The sequence below is a fragment of the Juglans microcarpa x Juglans regia genome, chromosome 1D, assembly GCF_004785595.1.
Source record: "Juglans microcarpa x Juglans regia isolate MS1-56 chromosome 1D, Jm3101_v1.0, whole genome shotgun sequence".
NCBI lineage: Eukaryota > Viridiplantae > Streptophyta > Magnoliopsida > Fagales > Juglandaceae > Juglans > Juglans microcarpa x Juglans regia.
The window spans coordinates 40,000,232-40,027,254 of NC_054594.1; the positions used below are offsets into that span (position 1 = coordinate 40,000,232).

Sequence of the window (27,023 nt, forward strand, 5' to 3'; positions counted from 1 at the left end):
ATTTCCAATAGAAATTCAGATTCATAAAACATTAACATGATGCATGCGCGCAGGTTTATGAAGGTATGCATGCGCGCAGGTTCATGACCAATGTTACATGACCATATAATATATATATATATATATATATATATATATATTATATAGCTGCTAACTTATAAGTTTCGCGCACTCTTTTTAATAAAAATTAATAAATATGAGATTTACATAAAAATTTATTTTGTGTATGAGATTTAGACACTCTAAAACTGTATCAAGCATTATTGATTGGTTGCAAATAACTGATCATTTGAAATAATAGGACGTGATTAGTTATCCAGAATTAGGTGCGCATGCAGTAGTACTACGTATGTATAAGGTGTGAGTTAGTTCACCCTACAAAGAATCTTTCATTGTTTGAATTAGAGGAATTAGGAACTGGTGAAGTCAGTATTGATTTGTATCCAAAATTAATTGAAGTTGTTGATCAGCTACTCCAATCGTACATTAATTGCATGCATACGCCACTTGTCATTTTCACGTTTCTAACATTTGTAATACGGATAATGATACATAACCAACTATTCTATAATTTATCAACAACATACTACGAAATTATTTCTTATTACTTTAATTCAAAATGATTGTCCTAGCAATTACCGTCTAAAGTACGAGAAAAAAATAATTATTTAATACTTAGTTGTAAACCAATTGTGATATAGTTGTTATTATATCATTTTCCTTGTACGACATCGTTTCTAACAGCTCTCTCTCTCTCTCTCTCTATATATATATAGTATATATACATGTAAAAAGTAGAGCTAGCTAATTAATTAAGTGTCGATTTGGAGGGTTGGGTTTTGGACGTGATTTTTGGTGCATGGCTGATCTATCATGACGATGATGATTCTGGTTGACCGCCTAACAGCAACTAACGACTTCAAAATCTGGCTTAGTTTATTAAAGGATACATCAACACCAATGTCGATATCGAGAATGAAATATAATTAATGGTAATTAATATATATATATATATATTAGCAATGTTATTTGAAAACGTTTATATCATATACCATTCACATGTCATAATATGATTTATAAGATTTAAATTTTAAAATTTATCTTTCAAATCAGATTATGTCATGCAGATGGATGTGGTGTAAAAACTTTTAAATATAATTATTCTATATATATATAGTAGCATTAATTCATGGTAAATTAATGAGAAAATACTTTAATAATTTCATTTATTAATTGATACAATCACTATATATATCTAAGTAATTAATGTTAGTAAAATATAACAAAAAGAGTACTCTCTGAACAAAAGTAAACCAACCCTATAATATATGAGTAATATTAAATACAATCAAGTTAATGTATTTTCTTTTAAAAAAATTAAAATATGATCCACTATTAAAAAAATAATTTTTTTTTATATAGATTCTAAATTTATCTATTTTTCCATAAAAAATAACATAAGATTTACACATTTTATAACTACAAATATCATTTCTCACAATTATATCTATCAAGAAATCGTATTAATTACATTCAATAACGATCTCAAGATTTTAATGTAGATTCTTATAACCAATCACAACATTACATATGTTTGTTAGAAAAAAAAAAAAGTTGATAGCAACCCTGAGTCAATACCCAATTTACCCTTTTATGACAAACCTTGAATGGCAGCAGGTTTGAGTTTTGAGGAGGCAGTTTTAAGTGGTAAGTCCACGTCCTTGCGACGATGATAAGATATCGAGTCAATTGAAAGGAGAGTCGTTAAAAAGGGCAGTCTAATCCATAAAGTAGAAACATTTATGAAACAGAAGCTGCATTGCAACCTGTTTGTTCGTACGTACTACGTTTGATCCAAAGCCAGCTATTTTCAAAACTAGCAAGCATTCCACTCACATTAATTATTTCGTTGAATTTTTTGAAAATGCAGATAACATTGCGGCTATAACTTGGTCCCATTTTTCATGCTTCCTTTAAAGTCTCCAAATGATTGCCACGTCCCAAAATGTCAAATGTTTTTAAAATTGGTATGTTGGTTTGATAATTTACCACTTTCACAAGTAAATAAATCTTTTTTTTTTTTATAAAATAGAAGCTAATTTAATGGTTAATTAATAAGCAATACCGTATCAACACATTGTGATGCGTAGAAAGAGAGTGTAGTGTATAATATAATTCTTTCATCGTAAACCAGTCGTAGTTTTACATCATTCGAGATGCGAGAGTTTCTCAATTCTGATACTATGCAATATGAACAAATAAGTTAGTTTTTAGCAATTAGCAGTCCAGGAAACATGTAGTCCTTATTTGATTTTTTTGGGTTAAAGCAATGCACAAGCATTCACCTGCATGCTTGTCCATGAACAAAATGTACAACACAACATCCCCAGAAGGATAGACCTGGTCTACAAGGCAGAAGACAAAAACTGCCACCATCCTTGGTATATATTATCAAGGAGAGGTTACACTTCACACTAGACTTGCAACCTAAATTTTCTTTTAGTGTCATTTACAGCCAGACATTATTCTCGTATTGATTTGCAAGGCAGGCAAGGTAAGCCTGGTATATTTGGGTGCAAACTTAGTCCTATCATACATTAACAAAGATGAATTTTGTCAGGCAGGAATAGGTACCGGAAGTGTGAATCAAACGGAAGAATGCCGCAGTTGCGCGAACCAAGAAGGCTTTGCCTTCTCTGTGATATGCATTGTTCAACGAAGGTGGCCTGATGCGGCGGAAGATAATGCAATATCCATACAGCCAGATTTGCATCATCCACAAAGGCTTTGGCAAAGCAGTGTAGCATTTTGGGGACCAACAGCCTCCCTTTGCTGCTAACCCCAACTGAAGCTCGAATGAAATCATGCTGTGCTTCTTGAAGCTCTTCTCTCACATTCTGAGCAGTGTAGATTCTTACCTGCATTTGTTATTCTCCAAGTCATGTAAAATGCAGATCAAATTATTGGAGTACTAAATATAAAGCAACTCATTCCACGCATTATTCGGAAGTGTGATTACCGCAGGTGAAGAGTACATTCCACAGCTGAGAGCAAAAGCTACAAGTGGTTCATATATATCAACTGCAGATTTCCGTTGTTCCTCTGATACCTTCAGCTTGTGAAGGGCAAGAAGCAAAGCCTGATAATAGTTTCCATATAAACGTTAATCAGGTAATGAAGTAAAACAAAGAGAATAATTCAACCAGATTACTAAAATTGTCATACGATTTGTGGCCGATGGAGTGGTGGTTTCATTTTTAGAATCGCATACTCAATTGCGGCTGCACTGAAAGAATGTCCCCCAACAGTGTATGCTGCCTGGAATAAAAAACATCAATGGATATGCTCCAAGCATGAAAAGGCCATAAATTACACATTCATTAACTGCAAGCCACGAAATTATCCTTGTAACAGTCATATGCAAAAAGATGGTGAATCTATCCGTCATTAATTTGAGATAAAGATCACGACACAAATTAAAGATGGCCTTTGCATGCAACCACCGTAACATCAACAAGAGATATGAGGCATCTGAAGGTTTTATTGATGAAGATCAGCTAGCTTAGTCATTCATTCAATACTAAGTCAAGAATTTAAGTTGGATTCTAACATCATGACACAAACACAGAAAGGCTTTTCTGTCTGTCTATGCAATTACCAAGTGCGCGACCCAATGTGGATTGCCATAAGGGGATACACGTGAGAAGGGAGTGTTTGGTCATTCACTATCAGCTTAATCTTTCAGAGTAACTGGTTAAGAATTAATCCTAATATCTTTGCTGAACCTTATGACCATCCAACTCAGCCACAAATGCTCATTGAACAGGCCCAACCGCTGCCTACTTTGAGCTTTTTGACAAAATCCACCAATTTTATTTAATGCCAAGTGCTGCTAGAAGCACTGGAGAACTCTCCAAAGTGCTTGGCCTCCTAGTCTAACGAGATAATACTAGGTATACACAAACAAAATGAGAGACTACTTAGTCAGAATCAAACCTTTTGCAACAAAGAGAAGAGCTTCAAGTCACTTCTTGGAACTCCATATGCCAAGTACGCCTGTTCATAGATAGCCACAAGAGAACAATAAATTTTACCCATCAACTTAGGTTTTGGAAGTGCTTTGCGGTGTTAGCAGTGCCTAATGTATCTTTTATAAACTACGCATACAATAGAAATATAGCAACCCACATGCATAATCAGAGCATTATATAAGTTGATCCAGAAAGCAAGCTTCTCATCACAGCTCAAACGTATAGGATTCACTTTCGCCAGTTGCTCAACAAGTGTTCTGCTCTCAAAACATACACACACACACACACAGAGAAAGAGATCAGCTCCAGGTCCAAACAACAATTCAGCCATTCAGATGCAAGACTTAAACATTCACGGAGTATTAAAATGGTTATACATGTCTGACCCATGTGCAATATCAGAGAGAGAAACAAATACATGCAACAAGGCCATTTCAGAATAAAAATACCACATCTTTGTTATTTCATCTTCACATATAAAACAGCTTTGGAAATTCATCAGGAATCTTTCAATACCTTGGGTATACCTTCTATATCAATACATGTGCTCACCAAGAAAAGAAGTTTGAAATGCTGAATGTCGGGGAGCCAAAGCAAACATAAAATTTTTGGGAAGTTGCGTGAAAACAAGATCAGAAGTAGATTAACAAGCAAACATCCAATATAAAAGAATAAAAACAATCTCAACTATTCTACCTCAGGAGTCTGTAACATTTCTCCTAATTTCCATAAGAACAAATTTTTGGAATTCATGAATTCTCATGTAATTATAATCTGCCCAAGAGACCCAAGGAAATTCAAACCAAAAGAAATAAATGGAATACCTGAACCTTCTCAGCGCCCCCGAGGCATATTCTAATTGCTTCTTCCCAACTGACATCCAAGAAACTTCAGTTGCTAGTCCATAGTTTCCAATATTAGCCCAACTTAATTTTCTCCGCACCCTGTAGGGATCACATGCATTGTCTGAAGCCACCACCTCAGAGTTACTCTGTATATCAATTTGTGGGCTCTGCAACCATGATGAAATCATTGACCTTTCAGACGATGACCACCAAGATGAACTGGAAAGATGACCGCTTGGAGATGTTCCATGTGGTGAGAGAGGTGAGCAGTGGCTTTCTGATGTAGATGTTTTGGATGGTATGGTAGAATCTGCCAGAGACATGAATATATTTTTCATACATCTCACCATCTCTTCAGATAATTGATTAGGGTAGTTCCAAAGGCCGTTTGATGGCATCCCTCTAGGGAGCTTGCTGAACTCTAGAGGTTGACAAGAGTAGGAATCCATTTTCATAGACATTTTCTTGTCATGGCCGAGTGGAATTGAGTCCACTGCATTCTGATACAAAAGTATCAGATGTTAAAATCATCTTAATGGTTGACCATTACACTAAAGGTTTACTCAATATTTCCACTTTCTTAAAACGAAATACATGGATCAAATTTAACAAGAGATAGTAAATTCATCTGCTTTCGGTGGAACTGAGTTCTCAAAGTACACGAAACTAAAGCCAACGCATTACCGTTAACTAAAAAGCTTCATCGTAAGAGGAGCACAAGACAGATACCTCTATTACCAACTCTGTACATTTATCGGTAGATTCTAATGATTGGTCTCTCATCTCCTGGCAGTTGTCTTCGGAGGAATCACCAACTTCAGAAACGGAAACCTTTTTCAAAGAAGGTGAACTCTGGACAATATAAAAAACAAGTTAACCATATTTCACAAAATTGAGCATATACAAATTTGTGTAAGTTTAATCAGACATATGGTGATGCGAGTTATCTCATATAACCATTACGATTATACCAGCAGTAGTAAAGTATAGCGATTAAAATCCTATCTCAGCATTCCAAAGCATGAAGTAATCAGCTGCCCATGCGTGTTTAAGGTTCCCTCATGGTATAGAAGTGGAACAAATACAAGACCATCTATAACTCATTCAAATATGGAGTGAATTTTTTTTTTATAAGTCAAATATGGAGAGAAAATTCAGCAAAGGCTTTCAAATAATCTTTGGAACCCAAAATTGGCACTTTCCAAGTAGCCAATGAGCGAAACAAAGCTTTTAAGAGTGAAATAGTAAATCAGCCAAACCATTGAATGGAACTGATTAGAATTGGCTCCGCAAAACCTTGTCCAACATATCGGGCCACCTATACTTTCTTATTTTTCCAAGTTTACATATTCGAAAAAGCAATGAAAGTGAATAAAATAAAAATTCTACAATCTGGCTCCAACTGAGTTACTTTTATGACCCACTTCACATCAATGCAATATTACTGCCTAGCAATACTTTATATCTTTGAGGAGGAAACAAAACGGGAATTTGAAAAGAAAAAGAAAAGTAATTCATTTTTTTTTCAAGGTATAATTATTGTTCCCTCTGGGAAGGCGTAGGATTAAAATTAAAGCAGATAACATACCGAAGTATCCATAATGTCAGAGGAGTGAAGAGATATTGACTGAGATGTTGAATGCCTCATACGATATTCTGCAAGCCTCCGTTCATTTCTCTCTTGGCTAAGTTGAAAATGCAAAGAGACCATCTCTTGTTCAAGTTTTGAAACCGTGATCTCCAACAATGAAATATTGGATAGGAGCTCTTGAGCCTATACTAATATGAGAAAACATCATTATCATGATAAACAACCAAGTGCAAGTGGGGTACGAATATACAAAGAAAGAAAAGAAAGAAGTACGAACATACAAGCATGATAAACAATTGGCAACTCTAAAAGCTAAAGTTATTTGAGAAAAATATTTTAATTATTTCAACTCTTAGCTAAAATTTTAGAGCAAGTTTTAAAAAAACAAAATATCAAAAGGATAAAAATTCATTTTGCACCCTTACTACTATCCTTTTTTTCAAATTTCAACCCAAACAACCAAAACCCTCAATTTGTTCCCTAAACTTACCACATTTCATCAATGTGCACTGCCTCATTAAATCAGACAAAACTCTAGACTTGTGTAGCACGCATGATTTTTTTTTTTTTTTCATGTAAAAAGTTGAAAATGCCCTCCATTTTGGGTGAAGGTCATGGTCTCTGATCAACGTTGGCCATGTGTCTTCGACCTCTGGGGGTGGCTGCACAAGCTGCCCCTTGAAAAACCATTGAGATCTATTCAAAACCAGGGGCATTTCAGACATTTTGCACAAAAAACTTGCGTGTGTGGAAGGAGCCTAGAGTTTTGATGTGATAGTTTGAAGTGCAATTTGAAAAAAAAGGATGGTAGTTTTGTGGGGGAGGGGTGAAAATGAAATTTCTCCAATGCAAAACTAGTAAACTACATGACCCATGATTTACTGGTTCCACCTGATAGAACTTTGGAAGAAAATATAGAGATCCACAAAAATATGATCTAGACTTATTTGAAACCTATGAAGTAGGTTAAACGGGATAGTAAGTTCCTCTCAAGTTCCTGTAGACCCTTTTAACTTTATTTACTTATTTCTGAACTATCAAGTTACCATTAAAAAAATCTAAACTTTCAAGTCGTGTAGGTAAACAATGAAATTCTAAAGTAAGAAATTGCATGTAACCGCCTCTAAGAAGTTTTCGGCAGTCTCCATGCCACACTTGTCTCATAATATCCTTTCATGATGCTTGCCAATAAAAGAAATGACAATATTTTGGGTGCGAATTAATTGGCCTGGAGTACTCACAAAGAACAGTTGTCAATCATGAATCATAGTAGTTAAGTTTATCAGAAGAAATAACAAGGAATTACCCCGCCCAAAATGCCAAAGTGTGTCAACGAAAAGAAACAACTAGCAATATCAGTAACAAAACCAAGAAGCTTGAACAACTCATATCCTTATTAAAGGAAGTGGGAGTCAAAAAAGTTAACCATTAAGAAATATAGATAAAATTATCCACATTCCCCCTTTTTCTTTAGACAGAAAAACACACTGAACCTAAATGAACAAGAAGAGGTCTTAGCAAACGCGTACAAGGTAAATGATAATGCATTCATAGCCTCAACAAAAAAGTATGAGGACATGTGAAATACACTTCAAAAATTTTGATTTCATGACCATTTTGTCAAAGATTCTCGTGAGGCCACTTCAATTGTAAACATAACTTACAAAATCCAAAAGAACAATATAAAAGGTAACAAACCTGGTGAGGGAGATGTGATGGACTTGAGAATTTCGAAGCATTCTTCTGAATAGCCTTTTCCAGGATAGCATGCAGTTCCATCTCTTCTTGCAACTGCTGTTGTAATCTTTGTACCTATTGCAAAGGCACACCCATTTTTGGGAGCGTTAGGCATGGAAAAGTTGCCTTTGATGAAAGCTATATAATATAACTAGCTCCAACATCATACTTCCTACATGATGAAAGCCTTGTGATAGAATTGATGAGTAAATTTTCCATTAACACTATTGAAGACTGACAAATTAATTCTATACCAGTCCTAATCTAATAACTTAGATACTTTTGACTGGCTAAAGCTTTGAGCCAACAATTTCCTTTAAGCAGTAAAACACCATGCCTTCCGCAATGTGTACAAAACTGCCTTAACTTTTCCAGATGATTTCTCTTTAAGAGAGGAAAAAATATCAGAACCAACAAAGCTTATTGTCAAACTACTAATACAGCTATATATCCACCTCTACAACAAGAGCCATTTTCAAAGTTGTATGCATCGCCCAAGCAGGACTTCGAACACTCCCACCTTCTAAGTCCACCCCTCCTTCACACATTTAGAGTATCAAATGCTCCCATCGCATTCCACTTTCTAAACAAAAGCCAGGAACCAAGAAATGAGACCCTCCTCATACTTGGGAAGAAATTTGTAAGTGGGTATATAAATATATAAAACTATGTAAATGGTGCAGAAGTCCTTCAGGCCAAAGAAGGAAGTGGTTGACAAGCTCCACTTAGTGTTCAGCTGCATATGATCCATCAGAACAACTTGATAGAAATAGTTATCTCTAAGGCACTCTCCCCATCAGACAACAGTTGATGGCCATTTAACCCTAGGTACTAATTCACTCCTATGTGAAATTGAAATTTCAAATCTGGATATCTCTAAGTGGTTCCTTTCAAAAGAACTTTATTCATATCAGAGAATAAATCCCACAGACAGAAACACTACTACAAAATCTATACTGGATTCCTACTTCTGGAGATTAAATTCACCAGCCCATATTAAAGGGCATAGCAATATGCGCATGTCTCAAAATGGCACCTTAAAGGAAGGGAAGCGAAGCTTACATCCTGTTCAAGCTGGAACCTGGAAGCATAATCATTGTTGCTTGTAGTGCAGGATCCAAAACTTCCAGCCTCATCTCCAAGATTGCTCTCCTAAATATTAAAGAAACAACCATATTTCCTTGCAATTAATATACAATTTAACCTTTTCAACAAAATTAGATATCATAATTGACACCTGTAAAGGTTTTGAGAGAATCTTAAGAAACATTAATTTCAAGCCGAGAGTAACTTAAAGCTCACGATGTGACTATATTCTGCTACAAAGAGAATTTAATTGGATTATCAAGCAAAGAAGAAAAAGAAATGAAACATTTTTTCCCATGTCAATTAAGCATTTATCCCCATTTAATCCCTACTATTAGGGAACACATATAGTAAGCACTTCCGTAGAAAACTAGTCTCTTGACGTTGTAGCCAAGAACTTGAAGACAATAAACCCCTATAAAGAAAGCCCCACCAGTGCTCACCTCTAAGGACGAGTTATGGCTACGAATTTCATCCACATTATCGAGATGTATTTCTGTATCAGAACAACTCTCGGCAGAATGTGATGGTTTCGAGAGATAATCGCTCCTGTAAAAGTGCAATCAGAAAGAGGAAAAATAAAGCATTCAAAAGTAGCAAAAATAAAGAGCCCAGAATTCCGTCTTTAAGCAAACAATGAGACTGCTGCATGCTTACTGGGTCAAGGCAGATTCCACAATTGGCGAGGTAGGCATCATGTGATTAGTGGGTTTGGCATCTCTGTCATAAAGCACAAACTGAAATCCCCGAGCAACCGTGGCTTTTGGTACCAGAAACTATAATATCCAAGTGCAAACAAGCATCATAAACCCTGTAAATTCACCTAAAAACATCAAACATCTGGCCCTTAGGAATTTGAATGGGAAATCTAAAACAACAAGCTTCGAATAACTTGAATGACTGGGCATGTGTGCTGTAGAATTAGCGGGAAAACACTGTGACACCTGTGAACATGTAATAAGGACAAACAAACTCATGAATGCACAGCTACCAGTCATTTTCAACACAACCAAACAAATATTACCAACACAACTCGTGAGACCAATCAATTTCAACATCCAATTTAAGACAAGACCAACGAACCTAAGAGATGTAAAAAAAGAGACGAAGAAAAAGGAATAATATTGTGCAGGAGCATTATTTATTATCCGGTTACATTTTGCATTCCATGAAATTGAGAGCTGAGCAAAAAAGCATAAACAAGAGCTTATGGGGAAATGATTGTCTCCACAAAGGAAAAGGTGAAATGACCAAATTAGGAGCAAAAGAGCTTTCTGCACATTAATTGGGCACTCAAATGCTAAGAAAATGGGAAAAGAAAAGGTAAAGGTGGGGATACCTCCCTACCGAAGTGGAAGTCAAAAGTTGTTTCGTTGAGTAGTAAAAGGACGGAATTTCAGAATAATACCCTTGGAAGGTCTTTAAAAGTTGAATCAGGGATGGGAACTTGTTGCTTTTGCCTCCTTTTCTTACGCTTGAAAATTTTAAAATGCAAATAAATATGATAGTTGGCCTAAAAGAAATAAAGTGAGGCTGCACACACCACAGAATCTCAGAGAGAAAGCTTGGGATATCTGAGTGCTTCAGAAGTGATTTGTGGTGACCAGTCTAAGTCATGTGGGACATGATGAAGTGAATTACTCATAGATAAGAAGCAACAAAACAATCCAAAGGACAGATCTTAGTGGTCCCTGTTTCCCAAACGAACCATCAACAGTGATGGATACCTACTTTGAATCTCCAATCAAAAAACAAATATCAGAAAACAAAACAACACAGATCCATTTGGCCATTTCCACCACATTTTGGCTGAATCAAAACTGAGTTGCAGACCCCATAAACCTAACGTAAAGATTGAAACACGGAGAGAAAGAGAGATTTGAAAGCTAACACGTCCCTGATTTAAAAGCCCATTTTGACAGAAAACCAGTTATACAGAGGAAAAATTCCTTTTGTGGTTACGAGAGGCGTGGAACTAAAGAGTAAAAGAACTGGGAAAATCAGAAAGAGGAAAAAAGAGACCTTAGATGATCAAAGAACATCAAGCGCTGAAATATTCTCCGTACGAAAACAACTTGACAAGAAGCTCCCAGCTTCTTGAAAATGCTTCTCTTCTCTCTCTCTCTCTCTCTCTCTCTCTCTCTCTCATGCAAATCAAATATATGCACTTCTAAGTTCCAACTTTAAAGAATGTCAACGGGATAGTGTCACGACTTTGAATTCGAGCATTCAAAATAAGGGGAGAAATGACAAAGATGCAGTTGAGGGGAGCATCTATTAACAAGCCTCAAGAAGAGGGATTTCAATTTTCAAACAGCAGAAAACAAATACAAAAGACAGCGGCACACGAATCCAGAATTGCTTCCAAACAACATATACACTTTAAAAAGGAAAACAGTTACCTTTCTTTGGGTAAATAACAACAGAAACTAAAATAAAAGAGAGTTCTGTGTCCGTTAGCGCACGGGGGGCATAGTGAAGCAAAGAGTGATGCTTTTTAGACAGGGCGCGCTTTGGAGCTGAAGACACACACAAGACTCCATATCTTCAGATAGGTGTTTGAAATTTCGAAAACCCTGTTTTGCTTGTTTGATGAAAGAGATAATCTTTCTGCATCTGCGTAGAACTGCGTGAACCACACATTACACCTCAGACCATCGCGGCCGAATGAACAAACGCTACAAGGCGCGGTAGTGTGACAGAAAAGTAACCCGGGCGAATGAGGAATAGACGCTCTCTCACGTTTGACTTTGTCCAAGCCATTTACTGTTCTACAGCCTTTTGGACTTTTTTTTAGTAATAATGTTAGTCAAGCGAATAAATACGGTATAATTTTTTTAAATTAAAAATGAAATTTATTATTAAAATTTTAATTTTTTTAATATATATTTAATATTTACTCATTTTTAATAAAAAAATTATATAATACTTAACGATTGTAAATATCTGGGGAGGGATTTTGAGTCATGCCTGAGTATTTTGAGTCCGACATAATTCTGTTCTGAAATAAATGCAGCTGACTAGGATCATCTCAGGGGATAATTTGAGTGTTTAGGTATCGTTTGGATTCAAAAATAAGTTGAGATAAATTGAGATGGATTGTGAATAGTAATGAGATGAATTATGAATAATAATAAAATTTATGAGTTAAAGTTGATGAATAATAATGAATAATAATAAAATGAATTGAGATAACTTACGAATACAAACTAAATCTTAATAAGAGTGTCCTACATTACTATTCCTGTAGTGCTGTAAATATAAAAAAAAAGTAATTATTTAAGAAATCTTTTTTATATTTTTCATCAGATTAGATCGTTGTTAATAAAAATTATAGGCAACATCACGTGTGTCTATAATATTTTATGTTGCATGTGTAAATTTTCGGACAGTTTGTTTTCTCACGAGCATTTAATTTCGGTTTTATTTTTATTTTTTATTTTTTTTATTTTTATTGCGGTCGGTTATGTTTGCAATCTCGATGTCATGACTTATAAAGACATGTTGGTTGACTTTCAATGAGACTCAGTTCTTGATAAAATTTGTGATCCGTTTTGACTGTTAATTTGACCCGACCTGCTGATAAGGATTTATTATATATTATATTAAAATTTAAATCCTTGTACAGTTTGTCATACTGTATATTTGATTATCAATTAAAATAAAATTATTTTTAATTTTGTAGATATAGAGATGTCATTGAACCACGTAAATGTGTACGATTAATTCCATTTTCGCTTTAATTTGTTTTTTCTCTTTTGGCTTCTAACATTTATTTCTATTCAAAATTTATTGTCATACTCTTCTCTTCATATAATATTTAAATATATATATATATATATATATTAAGTCCAGTGAGTATTTAATGAAGGCATGAACAGGCACGCTGTGAAATTGAAAAGCTCCACCAGAAAGTTTGGGTTCTGCCAGGACCATAAACTAAATTAATGGGCTTGGAATGAACTGGACGGATCATTAATTTTTCTCTCTCTTTTTCCCTCCATCCAAGCAGATTATTGCTTTAATTATTGGGTCACCCGACTTCCTGGCCCAAAAAGTTATCGTATGCACTGTACAGCATGAGATAAAAGGCAAGAAGGGAATGAGGTGAGTATGGAGAGAGTAATTTACCTGAACAGAGCTGGAAGGGTCCAAATATCTCTTGTAAACTTGTATGGCTGTAAGTTCAAAAAGATGAGTACATTTGAATGCACATGAACGAAACTACAACTCAAATATACACATGAAGGAGACAAAACTGTCATGTAATTTATGCCAACATTGATTCTAAAACATGCATCGAAAGTCATGGCTCTAATCCTGGGCAACCTCTGTTGCTATGTGGTCTACAGTCAGTGCTTCATCAACGATCCAATCATCCATTGGGTCAATCTCTTGAGCAACAATGTCACGCCTCGTGCCTGACTGAAGCTGCAGTTGCAAATTGTAATGCACAAATGTCAGATCATTCAATCGTTGTTGCTCAATTGGATTCCTTCCAGTTGTGAGCAGCTTCTCAGCCAAACTCCTTTTGAGTACGTATCTTGAAGCACCATCACAGTTCTGGCTCAAAATTCGAATGGCAAATCTCTGCAGCTCAGGATATTGTCTTCCATAATGAGACCACCAAAGGGCTGCAGTTGAATTTCCATAAAAATAAGATTTTGGATGTTTGTCAGGGCTTAAAACTAACCCAAATATTTAAGGCGTGGAGCCTCTTACCTGGAGGGATGTTGGTTCTTTGGTCAAGGGCACTCCCCCCTTCAAAACCACCTCTAGCATGTCTGTACTCCTCAAGATGTCGGGAGATCAAATCTTGACTTCTTTGATCACGTACCAAGCGGACAATTGAGCTCAAAAGGCCAAAGGCAACCTCGGCATCACCATAGAAATCACTTGAATAAAAGAGACATGGGTTTAAATAATACCCTGCAGCATGGATAGGGCTATGGAGATGGGTGTCCCAAATCTCGTCAATCACTTGCCAAAAAGGCAAGTACTGGGATTTCTTCTTTTTAAATTCCTCTTTAATTGCCTCTTTTACTTGATCCATTGTTTCATATATGTACCCGACTTGTGGCTTATCAGCCTGATTGATCAAGCATAAAACACGCACCAGTGGAATTGTTGCCTTCAAGGCAATCTCAACTCCATTCCAGAAAGTATGGTCTCCCACCAAATCGGCTACCCTCTTTCCCTCTATTCTAGAAGCCCAAAATGATGTCTTCCAATCTGATGAGGCAAACATATCCTTTAAATGCTGCTTTTCGGATACAATATTCTCTAGAGTCAGAAAGGGCATTGCTGGTCTTGTTTTGGAGGGCTTGATTATGTCATGGCCAAGAGTATATTTCTTCAAAAGATTCAAAAGAGTTTCATGGCCATAAATAAACTTCGTAATGGTCTTGGCTTTAGTTATTATCCCTCTGATAGACTCAATCATCCCAATCTTCTCTAGCATAAGCTCAATGCAATGAGATGCGCTCACGGTCCAGACAACTCTCTTGTACTTATCCATGAATTGTTTGCCCACATCTCCGACCCAACCCTTTGTGGAACAAGCCACCACTTGAACTACATTGTCAACTCCAATCTCCTTAATAACTCCATCCAACACCGACTGTAAGGTATCAACATCACCAATGAAAGATGTAACGTCAGATGATCGAAGATAAACAGCACCCTGAGGGCAATCCACCAAAAAATTAACCAGATGTCTGCCCTTTTCATCAACCCATGCATCTAACAGTATGCTACACCCTGTGCTTGCCCATGAATGCCTAATCTTCTTCACATACTCTTGTATCTCCTTCACCTCATCTTGAAGTATCCAGCCTTTTAGTTCCTGACAACTAGGGACGTCATACTCTGTCTGACCATGACCTAGTGTCGCATTTATCATTCTTTTAAAGCTAGCAGAATTAGCAGCACTGAAATCTACACCCGTTTCATAGAAGAATTTGGCAATGCTTTTTTGGGCTTGCATTGATAATGCATCTTTTATTGTTTCACAACTTACGGCTCGTTGGAAACCTATACCACCATTGGAAAAAGTAGCACCGTCTGTCAGATTGTCTTCCGGGGCAGAGTCCATGTCAACATGCCTCGCAAAACAAGAACCACCATTTTGAGTGGTCTCATCTCTACTATGCTGGTCACTGTTCCAGTTAGGACAACAACTCCTCTTCCGAGGAAGATTTGGGTGATGGGGATCCCCAACTTCCTTGCAAAAACTCTCTGTTTTCCTTTCAAGTAAACTTTTGTTAAACAATTCCTTCACGTTTTGAGGAGCATTTTCACAAGGGGTAACATCACCTCGTATACCTCCTAAGTGGCACTTCAAACGGAAGAAAGTGCTGACCACTTTACCACAATAATTACATTGGACTCTAAAGTGTTTCTTATCAAGAGCTGTACCGTGATCATGAACATTGATGGGGCCCTCACCAGCAGCCATTTTGTTCTGCTGTACATCAAGAGCTTTCAGCGAGCTTGGCCTGCAGGATCGCAAGAAAAAGTAGTAAAGATATAACAATGAACTGGAAAAAAAAAACCCTTTAGCAAAAAAAGTAATATATGATCTGATTTCCACTTAAAAGCCAATCACGGAAACATGTTAGATTCTATAAAGCTTTTCGCTTGATAGGGACAAATATCATTAATCTTGCAATCATCATATGTTAAGCAGTTGATTAAAGAGCTCAAAAAGGGCATGAATTGAATTAAAGTGCACAATAGCTGATAACCCCATGGTTTTTCAAGACTTCGGACACAGGCACGGTGGACAGACCACAGAAGCAGGGATCCCGTTCTATATTTCGTATTTACAACAGGAACTAGTATATAACAACAACGAGGGGAAAAAAATGAGGGACCTTTAACAACTTGTTTGGATTGAGAAACTATCTCAACTCATTTCATTTTATTATTATAATTTTTTTAAATTTTTTTACAAAATATAATAAATAATTTAACTTTTTCAAATCTCATAACAATAATAATATTAAAAAATAATATTCTAATAATATTTTATTTCACTTTTAACTTTTATTTAAAATTATTTCATTTCATCTCAATATCCAAACAGAACTAAGTAAAGTAAGGGGAAAAAAGCATTTTATGAAAAATAATTCTATTTATTATTTCATACACCACACGCTTTATTTATTTTAATTTTTCTTTTTTTTCTTATAATAAATATGTAATGTATAAATAATAAGTAAAACAATTCAATTAGTTTAATAAAAATAAAATAAAATAAATAATAAAAAATAATTTTAAAATATGTAAAATGTGTTGTTTGGGATTATGAACAGCATCGTATCCATCTGCATGATATGCCAGAATATATATTGTTTTATTTGCTAATTTTAACGTTGACTTAAGTTTTTAACAACAATCAGATCCTTTAAAAAAACACAATCAGATAACAAAGGGAAAACTAGATAAAGAATGAATGAGCAGGATTCCTTTATAGATCAAAGGAAAAATTACAAGACGTAGAGAGATACAAGAAAGGAGGGTGAAAGCCTACCTTAAAAAGAAGCTACAAAAGCTCGAGTTTTGAGACAGACACAGAAAGAAAAAGAGGAATCCTTTAACGCAAGAGCGAGCGAGGGGCTCAGATTATCATGATCAACATCAGGTCGTTTCTCTCTTGCACCAGCGGCCTCTCTGGTCTACTCTAGCTGTGGGTTCGTGTTTGGCATCATCTTTTCTTCGGTTACATGTCTCGGATGGTGTCTTTTTTTCAGCATTGTAAGGTGCCCCCGACTTTCTTTTTGGCCACGTGCTTTGCCCGAATCAGAGCCTCCAAAAATCTCACGTAGATGGCACTACATTCTAAACCACACGCACCACACCATGCGCGAGTTCACCGCACGGCCTGCAGACAGTAAGCGGCTATAAACACAGTGCTGCAGTCAGCAGGTCTCCCTCTGAGATAGAGTAGCATCGCGACTAGTCACTACACATAGGTTGTGAAATGTTGATTTATCCAAAAAATTTAAGCTTAAATTGGTAGGAAGAGAGGATGTAATTATTTATATTATATATATATATATATATATTTTATTTTTGTGCACGCTAAATTTCTATTTAATTGGTAGCTTAAGATTTCGTTTGGTTTCTCAACCTATCTCAATTTATCATTATAAATTTTTTAAATTTTAACATAAAATATAATAAACAATTTAATTTTTTTAAATTTCAAAATAATAATAATATTAAAAAATAATATTCTAACAATATTTTATCATCTCAACTCAACTCAACTTAACTCAGTTCATCATCTAAACGTAGCCTAAAAGAATTCGAATTCAAGACTTCTATTCTGATACCATGTGAAATCACGAATTATTCTAAAAGGTTAAATTTAAACTAATAAAAAAATGATTTTAATTATTTATATTCTATTCTTAGCATTATAACATTGACTTTCTTCGTTTTAGACTGAGCTTGGCCCGAGTTAGAAGGTGAAAATTAGACGGGCTGAACGAGTACTAAGAATTTCCATAACGAGCTAGTCGTGGGCTTGGCCCGAGTTAGAAGGTGAAAATCAGACGGGTTGAACGAGTACTAAGAATTTCCATAATGAGCTGGTCGTGGGCTGATCTCAGATTTTTTCATGTACCAAATTGTCATAGATGTTATTGATGATTCTAATGGTTTCTTTTCATTCTGTTAAAGCACTCCAAATCAATTGAGTAGCCATTGTTGATGTCGTGTTTCACGGGCCTGGGCAACTTCTCACCCCCGGTATCCAAGCAAAATCCTACACAGTTACAATAGAGAGGGGATCTCGGGGTCCGTTAATCCTCTGATGCTTAAGTCAGTATTTTGTGGAAGGAGATAAGAAAATGGAAGCAAGAATGATGGAGTATATGAAGGATGATAGCATTTTCCATTACCTCATTTGCTGCTGGGTTGACCCTTATTTATAGTTAGCGTTCAGGATTTCCACATAGCGGGGTGTTGCGTAGCAGGGGGCGATTCGTTCTGCGTACTTTATTACTGAGCAGTTTTCATGTCGTCACATTGCCGAGCAGCGATGGCCCCAGGCCTTCTCTGTGCACTGCTCTGGTCTTGGGCCGTATTCAATGCAGCACACCCTGCGCCCTGGGGTGCATTAAATGCGGCGTGTTTCCTGTCCCGTGTCCCTTCCATCTGGTGACGCATATCACACTCCTCTCCCCTATTTTCCCTAGTCTTCCTCTAGATCTCCTGTCCCGACCTGAACTCCCTATCCATATTCTGGTTTGAGCTTCTACTTTCCTTGCCCAGACTTAGGTGGTTGGGTTGGGCCTCATTGTCGGCCCAACTCCCTGCAACGTACCCTCCCTGCTATCCTGGGGCCAATGTAATGGGTTTTTCCCCCATCACAATACCCTGTGAATTTTGAGCACACTTATGGGCTGAAAATTCAAAAATCCTCTCTTTCCACCTTCTTTTTTTGTAATTGTAAGTGCCAGCTCGATAACCTGGCATCGATTCGTTCCTCGCGCACGTGTTGTGGTAACGCCACACCGTCTTTCCACTATCGAGGTGCCTCTTTGAATCCCGCGCCATTCTTTAATTTGAAGACTGTTTTATTACGCCGCCCCCATTTATACTCGTGTTTCGCCTCTTGCCTTTCTCCTTCTCTGATACCTTCGTCTTGCTCTTCCCATCGTCTCAAATTCCTGACCATCCTTCCGGTTTCTCCTCTTCGCCTTTCGCCATGACTAAGCAGACTGTTGATGAAGCTTATTTCAATTATTTCACTGGGCATCGATGGACGTCGTCCATGACCAAGACCGAACTTCGCACTTTTTATAGGGAGTTTCCACTTCCTGACGGGACCTCGGTTGAGGTTCCATCATCCCGCGTCACTATGGTGGACAGACAAGGTCTGGCGACAGTCGTGGCGCTTTACCCCCACATGTTCTCCATCGAGCTTCGTTTTTCATTCTGCTGCCCAGTTCGTGACGTCGTGGACTTTCTGAAGCTTGCCCCTGCACAGCTTAATCCCAACGCCTGGCGTTTACTCTTGGCCAATTGCATGGCCTTCCGAGTAGTTCTGTCTGGTTCGGAGGACTACCTTGACCTAACTACTCTTGAATTTCTGAGCGTGTACCGAATCAATCGGCTTGACGGGAACTGCTACAGCTTCTAGTCTTATACAGCCGAGAGGCATTTTACGTCCTTGGAGAGGCTCTATTCTTCAATAAAGGAGTGGCATCGGCGGTTCTTCTTCGTAAGGGGCACAGGTTGGGAATGCCCCGAGGGGGAGAGAGACTATGGTGAGTTCCCAGTTCGGTCTGTTTGGGGCAAAGTTCCAACCACTAAATCTCTTGCCATCACTTTATTGGAAAGGGAGGAACTCCGAGTTGCTTATGTGGTATCCTGGGTTTTGGCCCATCCCGACCTGTCCGAGACGGACGCGCTTTTGAACGACGACTACATTCGTCATTACCTTGTTCTCCCGCCCCGTAACCACGTATTGGGCTGGGACTTCTTGTCGGGTCCGCTTTCCCTGTCCAGGAAAAAACGTCCCACCCCTTCCTCTTCAGAAAGGGACTGTCCCAAACGTCAGTGCACAGAGGCGAAGGCATCAACTCCCCCTCGGTCCATTCCAGCCGAAGAAGTCCCCATCGCCCTGCCCCTTCCCTCTAAACCCAAAGCTGCCCGGTGAAAGGGGAAAGGCTTTCAGCGAGGGCACCCGGAGGAGGGTCTGGTCGGGCTGCTCGCAAGGATGACTCGGTCAAAGTCACTCTTAGAGATGGTTCCCCCCAAGCCGTTCTTAAGGATAGCTCTCTCTGTGTCACGGAGAGAGCCCATCAACCCGCCCAGGATGTCGGTCCTTCTGGAGGTAAACTATCATAAATCTTCAAGTGTAGATATATATTTTTTTTGCGGTTTGAGCTGTGAATGATTGCGTTTGCTCTTCCTGAACAGGCCCTGCGGAAGAAGAAGACGTCGAAGCTGCAGTTGCCTCCCTCTTCGCTTCGACTTTTGAAGGCCTCGAGCCTTGGGGGTCAGCGCAGGCGCCGGACACCTTCCCCTCCTTTGAGGAGGCTCTCCTTGAAGAAGAAGAACTCTTGCGCAAGCGGCCAACCTCCTTCGAGGAGATGCTTGACGAGTTCGACGCATCCTTTGAAGGGGGCTTCCCTCATTCTCCTACCCCTGCTCCTAAGCACGTTAGCTCAGCTCATTCTAGAGGCTCCCCGATCTCTATCCCAGCAGCCCTTTCCTTGGAAAAAGAAGTTCCTCCTGCTGAGGGGCCCGAATTCCCTAAGGTTACAGAGCAGAGCCCCAAAGGGGCTGCTCCTAGATCGGAGGTCGTGGGGCCAAGCTGCCCGGAGGTTACGACTCCCAGTCGCCCTGAGGTCTCAGTGTCTACACTAGTGCCGGACCCACTTGCCTAGTCAGGCCCTTCGACGACTCTAGAACAAACTCTCCCTTCGGAGGAGATCGCTCAGGTACTGGCTCTTCCTTTTCTGTTTTCGTTGTTATTCGTTTGATTGTTTGTTTCGCTTGTTTTCCTTTTGTTGTATTCCCTCATGCCAGGTCGTGTGTTCTGCTCAGGAGTGCCAGGTTCCACAAGTTGTGCCCTCCCTTCCGCAACAAGGTGTCGCCATGGTGGAGGTGGAGGATGATCCCTCCCCGAGCAGCAGCTCCCTTTGCACGAGCGATGTGCAGGGTGAGAGCTCAGCCCGAGTCGGAGGCTCGCCAAGCTCACACTCCGCCCTCCCGCAGGATCCTCCCATTAAGGTTTCCTTTCCGAGCGAGGGAGAAACAACTCCATCTCCCGCAAACCAAGAGGTTATTCTGCCTCTGATGCCCATTGAGCCTCCTTTTTCTTCCCAACCAAAGGCATCACAGGGTGTTGGGTCTGGCCATGTCAAGGCCCAAACAGCATTTTTTGAATCATACTTCCAGAAGTTCCAACCACTTTTTGCCAATGTAAGTGTTCTTCCGCGCGGCCGCTCCTCTTTCCATTCTGTTCTCTTTTTTTTTTTTTTTTTCCTAACAAAATGGGTTGATGTTGACTTCTCAGGCTGCCGAGGAGTTTGCCGACCTGGTCTCCCGAGAGTAAGAGGCTCTAGTTAAACAAACTGTTGAACCTCTGCGAGGAGGAGCTACTGAGTGAGAAGCAGTCCCTGGGGGTGGAGAACGAGTCCATGAGAGAGAGCAACGCGCTCCGTCTTGAGAAGATCCGCGAACAGAGGAAGCTGAATAAGGACATGGCAGAGCTGATGAAGATCATGAGTCTGTAGCTCGACCTCAAGCGCAAGGAACTCCAGTTGAAAGGCATTGAGACGGACAGACTCCAGGTTAGACTGATCTCAGTGGTCGCAGACCTGGAGTCTACACAAAAGGAGCTGGAGGTCCTTCGTGCCCAATCTGGCCTCCTCTTGGTCGAGGGGGAGAATGCCCGTGTTGAGGTTCAAAAGTTGGGGCGTGAGCTAAAGTCTGCCCGGGAAGCTCTGGAAAGGAGTGTATGTGCTGCTAACGCCTTGGAGGACGAGCAAAGACGCGTGGCCAAGCTAGAGTGTGAGCTAGAGTTTGCTCAAGTTGCGTCGAAGCAGGGTGAGAGGACAATTGAGACGTTGGAAGCTGAAAAGAAGTGGGCCACCCAGATTCGGGTCTGCATGTTCCACCGTTACATGGGACTTCTCAAATCTATGGACGTGACCAAGGCTTTAGCCCGCGTCTCCATCTCCTGCATGGAGGCCTCTCTAAAGGCTACCCAAGACCGCGTGACCCAGCTGGAATCGTAGCTTAGGAAGGCCCCTGTCCTCCACAATCAGGCCTGGATCAATGGGTACAGGGAAGGCCTTGAGCGCCTCCGGGGACTGCTCCTCCAGAACCCCGAGACCGACCTCTGTGCTCTGAACCTCCAGGAGATCACGCCAGACGTGAAAGCTTACGAGAATATGCTGACCTGAGGCGTAAAGGAGATGCCTCTGGCTTTCAACAGCTCTCCTCCTTAGCTGTTTTTATTGTTTCTTTGTATACCCTTTTTTTTTTTTTTTGCAAACATCAATGTATAAACTTTCCTATAGTAATGATTTTGATTCCTTTATTATGGCCTGCCCTTTCCCGTTACCCTTTATAATGCGCATCGTAGTCTCTTGATGTTAAGTCCTATCAAATCGAGTAAGGTGTAAATCTTCCCTGCGTGGGTAAGTACCCCGCAAAACAATCACCAAGCCGTGGTCCTTAGCAGTGACCCTTAGTATGGTTCTGTCTACTGGACACAAAGTGACGTGTCCCTAGCTCTGCCTAGGTCTGGTTGGTCTCCCATGGGGCGACGTACCGCGCGGGTACCGAAGTGTAGTTGTTCGCTCGGTGGGCCTTTCTTCATTTTAACTTAATTTTCCTTGGCGCTCCCGCGTAGGTATAGACAGATGACGTTAATTTGCATTCGGTGATTCTTTTAGTATGAACCCCACCCGTCGATTCTATCATGTTGCTATTATTCACTCCGACGTGCCCACTGAGCCGCACGTCTTAATATTCACACACGTGAGCATATGGTCTTACTGCTGATCTCATGTTTATCCTGGAGCTGCTTTTCATCGACACCTCTTCCTTCTATGTTTGATCTAGGTGCCGTTCCACTTTTGTCAGTCGCGCCAGCTGTCTCCATCAAACTCGTGACTTAAGCTTTGTATTTAACTTTTTCTTCAGTCGCCCTTTATGCACCCCAGGATTTGTGTATCACAAGGGACGCGTGGGCGACCCCGGAGGCCCCTGCGGACACGTGGGAGTCAGGGTGCTCTTAGGTGTCACGGGGTCCTGGGATGCCCTGAGTTGTTTCCGCCTATAAAAAGAGACGTTTTCACCTTCCACTAGAATGCATCCGGCCCTGCCTTCTCTCTTCTCTATTTACTTTGCCGATCTTCCGTGGCCTTTTCCTTCCCTCCTGCAGCTTATGGGAGGCCTTTCACACATCTCTTGTTCTTACCCTCTTGCTTACAATGCCTCACTTGTTCTTGACCCCTTGCTTACGGGGGTCGACCTCCGTGAGCATTTGAACCAGAATCTGCATCCTACAGGTTTTGGACGGTGCTCGATCAAGGTAGTGGCGCAGCACCCGTGGCTGAGGAGGGCGGGAACAGATGTCGAGGGGGGCGACTACATCTTAGTCGTTGCCTGCCCATCGATCTTCTGTTACCCGCACTGCTACCGCTTCCTGGCTCAACTTTCAATCCCAATTTGTCACCAGGAGACTCTTGGTAAGGTGCCACCCAGCCTCTCGCCCGCAGAAGAAGGGACATACTTTGCCGAATCTACGGGGTGTCCATCTTTCCAGTGCTGTCGTGTTTATATTTGTAGTAACTTTGTAGTTGGGCCCTCTTTTCTCTTTTCTTCTTCTTCTTTCTCTCTCTTTTTTTACTCTAAACGATGTAAAATTTCCCTTGTTGCTCCACTTGTAACTCTGTTCAGGATATATATATAAAGGACTTTGTCTGCCTTCTTTTCTGCTGGCTTTTTATACTTTTTTTTGCCCTCGTTTTTGCCTTGACGATAGCTGTTAACAGGTCAGAGCTCACGGCTTGGTTCCTATGCTTTATACTTTGTGGATTGACACTTATAGATTGGCAGAGCCCGAGGGCCCTGCTCCCTCACCAACGCATTTCCTTCTTTCTTTTTGCAAGAAACTCGACAAGTCATTTAGATTGCGTTGAGAATAGCTGTTAGCAGGTCAGAGCCCATAGCTTGGTTCTTGTGCTTTATACTTCGTGGATTGGCACTTATAGGTTGGCAGAGCCCGAGGGCCCTGCTCCCTCACCAACGCATTTCTTTCTTTATTTTTGCACGAAACTCGGTAAGTCATTCAGACTTCGTTGAGAATAGCTGTTAGCAGGTCAGAGCTCATGGCTCGGTTCTTGTGCTTTCAGTCTTCCTCCCGATCGTCTGGCAGAATTCCCTCTTAAAGAAATCTCAAAATATCCGTGGCCCATTCCGGGGGATGTGGGACCTCGATAGCTGACACCTGAATTCCCACCGCAGCTATATCAACAGTTCGGGCGACCACATGGTCCGGGAGCAGGACCTTTTCTTGCCCTGAAGCTGCCTTAGCTAGCCGATCCGCTTCCTGGTTCTCTCTTCTAGGAATCTGATGGATGGCAGAATACTGGAAGTGATCCCGCTCTTCTCCAACTTGTTGAAGATATTTTTTCAGATTTTCTCCCTTTGTGAGGAATTGTTCGGCTACTTGTCCCACCACTATTTGCGAGTCAGCTTTTACTTCAACTTCAGTTGCGCCAAGGGACCTAGCAATCATTAGTCCCGACAGGAGCGCCTCATATTCTGCTTCGTTGTTGGTGACTTTGAATCTGAGTTTGAGCACTTAATCAAATCTCTCACCCGAGTCCGTCACTATGTACACTCTCGCTCCAGCCCCTGCCTGACAGGACAAGCCGTCGACATAGACCTGCCACGGCTTGCCCTAGGGTGCAACAACCACTTCTTCTGGGAAGTTCGAGAATTCGGCTACAAAGTCTGCTAGTACCTGTCCTTTTATCGACGTTCGCTGGAGGTATTCGACCTCGAACTCACTTAGCTCAATCGCCCAGCTAGTCATTTGGCCTGAGATATCGAGTTTCTGCAATATTTTCCTCAGGGGGACATTGGTTTGGACCTTTATCGGGTGGGCTTGAAAGTAGGGCCTCAACCGTCTGGCGACGATTACTAACGCGAAAGTGAGCATTTCTGTTCGGGGATACCTGGCTTTTGCACCTCGAAAAGCTCTGCTAACGTAATAAACTGGGTGTTGAATCCCTGCCTCCGCTCGGGTTAACACAGAAGACACCGCATTGGGTGACACCGCCAGATACACAGTCAGGTTCTCTCCAGGTGTGGTTTGGCTGAGCAGCAGCGGATGAGCCAGGTACTCCTTCAGTTCGTCAAAAGCTCTACTACAGTCTTCATCCCATTTTTGTGCTTTTCGGAGGATACTAAAGAAAGGAAGGCATCGATCGGTTGATCTGGTGATGAAGCGGCCCAGGGCGGCTATCCTTCCTATGAGCTTCTGAACTTTGTTGATATTCCTCGGGGAAGACATATCCATGATGGCCCTGATCTTTTCAGGATTGGCCTCGATTCCTCGATTAGAAACCAGGAAGCCCAAGAACTTCCCTGATTCCACCCCAAAGGCGCATTTATGCGGGTTAAACTTCATTTTGTACTTTCTCAGCACCGCGAAGGTCTCGCGGAGGTTGTCAAGATGTTGTTCTGCCTTCTTGCTCTTAACCAACAGATCGTCTACGTAGACTTCCATATTCCTCCCGATCTGGTTCTTGAACATTCTGTTAACCAGGCGTTGGTATGTCGCTCCCACATTTTTTAGACCGAATGGCATTGCCGTATAACAATAAAGTCCTCGATCGGTGATAAATGTTATTTTCTCTTCGTCGCCGAGACTCATTCTGATCTGATTGTAACCAGAGTATGCATCCATGAAGCTGAGTAACGAATGCCCGGCCGCCAAATCTACTATCAAGTCAATCCTTGGGAGAGGAAAACTGTCCTTCGAACATGCTTTGTTCAAGTTGGTGAAATCAACACACATCCTCCACTTCCCACTCGCCTTCTTGACCAGTACAACATTAGAGAGCCATTCGGGATAGTAAACTTCCCGAATGAAACCCACAGCGAGGAGGCGTTCCACTTCCTCAACTATAGCCGCGTACTTCTCTGCACTGAAACTGCGGCGTTTATGCTTGACTCTTTTTGCATCAGGATTTACGCTGAGATGGTGCTCTATCACTGACCCATCGATACTCGACATCTCTTCATGGCACCAAGCAAAGACATCATGATGCTCCAGAAGTAGCTGTTTCATGGACTGGCTCAGATCGTCGGACATTCTAGATCCCATTCATACAGTCCGCTCCGGGTCTCCAGAATCCATTAGTACCAAGACTAGGGGTTCGTCGGGCTCTGCCTATCTTAGCGCTTCTTCATCCCTTACTTCGCAGTCTAGCTCGGTCACCGCCGAAGATGGTGGCTGGGCTGCCCCTTTGAGTCTCGTCTGCACTTGTGCCTCTTTGTTTTCCTCCTCCTGCTCTTGTTCTGTCCGAGTAGGTGGTGCCGGTTCGGCAGCCTGCTCGTGGCTCGATTCTAGAGTCTGTCTGGTTATCGCCTTCGACTTCATCTCCCTGGTGTAATAGTCTCTCGCGGTCTGCTGTTCACCTCACATCTCTCCCACCCCGCATGCGGTTGGAAATTTTACTTTTAGGTGGTACGTAGAAGTGACAACCTTCATTTGGTTCAATGACGGTCTCCCAAGTATCACGTTGTACGAGAAAGGGGCATCGACCACCAGGAAGTCTACCATGAGGGATGTGGTTCTGGGAGCCGCGCCTACTAGTACGGATAGAGCAATCGCACCGGCTGGTTGGATGGTATCCCCGGTGAAGCCTTTAAGTGGTGTTGGCACCGGCCGTAACCAGTCGGGAGAAATCCCCCATTCTGCTGAAAGCTTCCCAAAAGAGGATGTTTGCGGAACTACCATTATCAATCAATACCCTCCTGGTCCGGTAGTTGGCTATCTGTGCTGTTACTACTAGCGCGTCGTCATGAGGTCGTAACAATCCCTCTGCATCCTCTTTACTGAACGTTATCAAATGTTCCCTGGAAGGGTCTCTACGGTGCGGCCGTTGGGTGTAGAATACTTCTCCATACCTGGCCTTCCTCTCATGGACCTTTCGAGCTAAGGAAGTTGCTCCCCCTGCATACCCC

General features: G+C 40.7%; 2 protein-coding genes across 10 annotated transcripts; both read right to left on the minus strand.

Annotated features, from left to right (window-relative positions):
* Positions 1-2,281: 2,281 nt before the first annotated feature.
* On the minus strand, positions 2,282-11,991 carry LOC121257546. 8 transcript variants are annotated; one of them, XM_041158588.1, is made up of 14 exons: positions 11,693-11,989; positions 11,313-11,471; positions 9,948-10,101; positions 9,734-9,839; positions 9,267-9,356; positions 8,166-8,279; positions 6,465-6,650; positions 5,606-5,728; positions 4,856-5,376; positions 4,189-4,288; positions 3,997-4,056; positions 3,226-3,318; positions 3,020-3,139; positions 2,282-2,918 (listed from the first exon to the last, which is right to left on the minus strand). In XM_041158588.1, the coding sequence occupies exons 3-14, from the start codon at positions 9,986-9,988 to the stop codon at positions 2,598-2,600; spliced, it is 1,875 nt and encodes a 624-aa protein (XP_041014522.1). In that variant the 5' UTR covers positions 9,989-10,101; positions 11,313-11,471; positions 11,693-11,989; the 3' UTR covers positions 2,282-2,597. The 8 variants fall into 8 exon arrangements, with proteins under 8 accessions (XP_041014522.1, XP_041014575.1, XP_041014566.1 ...); XM_041158641.1 differs by lacking the exon at positions 11,313-11,471 and having other exon boundaries at positions 5,660-5,728; positions 11,693-11,991; XM_041158632.1 differs by lacking the exon at positions 11,313-11,471 and having other exon boundaries at positions 11,693-11,990.
* Positions 11,992-13,438: 1,447 nt separating this feature from the next.
* Positions 13,439-17,232, minus strand: LOC121257533. 2 transcript variants are annotated; one of them, XM_041158566.1, is made up of 3 exons: positions 16,825-17,232; positions 14,013-15,787; positions 13,439-13,924 (listed from the first exon to the last, which is right to left on the minus strand). In XM_041158566.1, the coding sequence occupies exons 2-3, from the start codon at positions 15,745-15,747 to the stop codon at positions 13,605-13,607; spliced, it is 2,055 nt and encodes a 684-aa protein (XP_041014500.1). In that variant the 5' UTR covers positions 15,748-15,787; positions 16,825-17,232; the 3' UTR covers positions 13,439-13,604. The 2 variants fall into 2 exon arrangements, with proteins under 2 accessions (XP_041014500.1, XP_041014507.1); XM_041158573.1 differs by lacking the exon at positions 16,825-17,232 and adding an exon at positions 15,879-16,240 and having other exon boundaries at positions 14,013-15,840.
* Positions 17,233-27,023: the final 9,791 nt, after the last annotated feature.